Below are 2,061 nucleotides of genomic sequence, written 5' to 3'. Positions count from 1 at the left end.
ATGGGTTCTTCCAGATCATCAACCACCCGGTATCTCTCGAGACTCAGAAGGCCATTTTGAAGGCTTCTGCCGACTTCTTCGCACTTCCACGAGAGGAGAAGGGTAAAGTAGCCGCCACAAGTAGCTCTTAAGATATCTTGCTAACTTATTACTAGTATGTAGCCTTCTTGCTATGCTTTGCTAACGCAGTTCTAAGACATCTTATTATTCGTGCTAACAGCTTGATAGGCAAAGCTAGATCAGCGCCAGAACGATCACAACCGGGGCTACCAGACTCTTCTTTCGCAAAAGTACAAGGAAGAAGATACGGCGCCAGATCTCAAGGAGGGCTACTACGTTGGTCCTGAGCTATCTTGGGACCACCCGCAAGTTGTGGCTGGGAAGTTCGCCCACGGGCCGAACTACTGGCCCGAAAGCCTGGGACAAGGTTTCCAGGATGTCTGCATGGACTACCTTGAGCAACTCAACTTCCTCAGTGTTGAAGTGCTGCGAGCTGTCTCCATGTCGGTAGACGGCAATGTCGAAGAGACCAATGAGTTCATCAAGCACTTCACTGAAGGGCCCATCACCTACTTCAAGATGAACCATTACCCGAAGCCACCCCGGATGGACGACATCGGCCAGAAGGGCCACGGCGAGCACAAAGACTTCGGCTTTGTCACTCTCCTCCTGCAAGACGGCAACCCCGGTCTCGAAGTCTGGGACGCGCCGTCTGAGTCCTGGATCGACGTGCCGCCTACGGAAGGCGCCTTTGTTGTCAACCTTGGCAATCTGCTCGAACGCTGGACCAACCGCAAGTACCTTTCGAACGTACATCGGGTACTCAACTTCTCTGGTACTGACCGCCACTCTATTGCGCACTTGTACCACGTAAGTTCAACTACCAAGATTCAGGAAGTGAGGCAGCCGCTAACGATTCGTAGGGCAACCCTGACTACATGATTGAGGCTAAGAAGTCGTGCTACGACCCCGCCGTAGGTCCAGAATTTGGGCCCATCAGGATTGAGGACTTCGTCAGGGGTAAGTACGATGAAGTGTACGCAAGAGCGGGTGTCATTCCAACGGATCATAAGGCGCATTAGGCGGAGAAGTGTTCAGTGGCTGAGCGGGTCGTTTCCTTGTCTTTCTTTGTTTACTCTCACTCGCTAAGATTGCTTCGGCCCACCAGGAAGTCATGTTTTCCTTGGCTTTTCTTTGCATGTAGACGGCAAAGGTAGCATACCAATAAACATGTGTTTACGTCAAAGAAGTTGTCTTATCACACCACATCATGCACTATCAAGCCCTCTGCCATTAAATCCGTATCATCAATAAACACGTATGTCGGGATACATCTAGAACTAGTTGTGGGGTGAAATTGGACCTTGAAAGCTACATCAGCTTGGGCAGCGAGTAAACCCCGACTGTTTCCATTGTGTATACTCCAAAACGAGAACCACTTTTAGTTTATGACGCTACTGGCCTCAAACTTGGGTCGAAGAATGTGGGGATGAACGCCCGGGTACGGACAGAAACCGGTGATTGCATGCTAAACCTGTATGTCCTGCCATGTCTTTTTGACGCCCCTGACGCCTATCTGTAAGACAATCTGTTTCCCCGCATGACGAACTTCGCAATTAGCCTGCAGCTCATCGAGGATTCTGGTTCGATCGACTGCAGGACATGTAAGCTTCCAACTTTCACTCAATGTATCAGACCCATGCTGATCGCTTGGTGTGACCCCTACACGTACCCATGTATCACGACCTGCATAGCTTGGCTCATCATGAACGGCCGAGTATCTCGTAATGGAGACTTCGACGGTTTCGGCTGCAATTCCGTCAGCCGAGCGTGCGTTTAGGCGGTCCGTTATTGGTCTTGTGCATTTGTATGCGTACACCGCGGCATGGAGGTTCGTATCACCACAGCTTGTAGTGTCAGCTCTAGCATCGATCGCAGCCGATGCCTGCGATCTCCGTGAAGGTAAAGCATCATATCAGTGCGCTGAGTAGTTGGTATGATGTCACGTCGAGGGGATTCTTGACGTGCAACATCCTGGACATCGCTCATCTTCAGTAGGAT

General features: G+C 50.7%; 1 protein-coding gene across 1 annotated transcript; it reads left to right on the top strand.

Annotated features, from left to right (window-relative positions):
* Positions 1-942, top strand: J4E92_007236 (uncharacterized protein; the record flags this gene model as incomplete). Its single annotated transcript, XM_051498599.1, has 2 exons — positions 1-4; positions 239-942. The coding sequence occupies 2 exons, from the start codon at positions 1-3 to the stop codon at positions 940-942; spliced, it is 708 nt and encodes a 235-aa protein (XP_051351533.1).
* Positions 943-2,061: the final 1,119 nt, after the last annotated feature.

The sequence above is a fragment of the Alternaria infectoria genome (genome assembly GCF_024043175.1).
Source record: "Alternaria infectoria strain BMP 0036 chromosome Unknown scaffold_11, whole genome shotgun sequence".
Lineage (NCBI taxonomy): Eukaryota > Fungi > Ascomycota > Dothideomycetes > Pleosporales > Pleosporaceae > Alternaria > Alternaria infectoria.
Note: the sequence above shows the minus strand (reverse complement) of the source record. Positions and strands in the feature narration are given on the sequence as shown.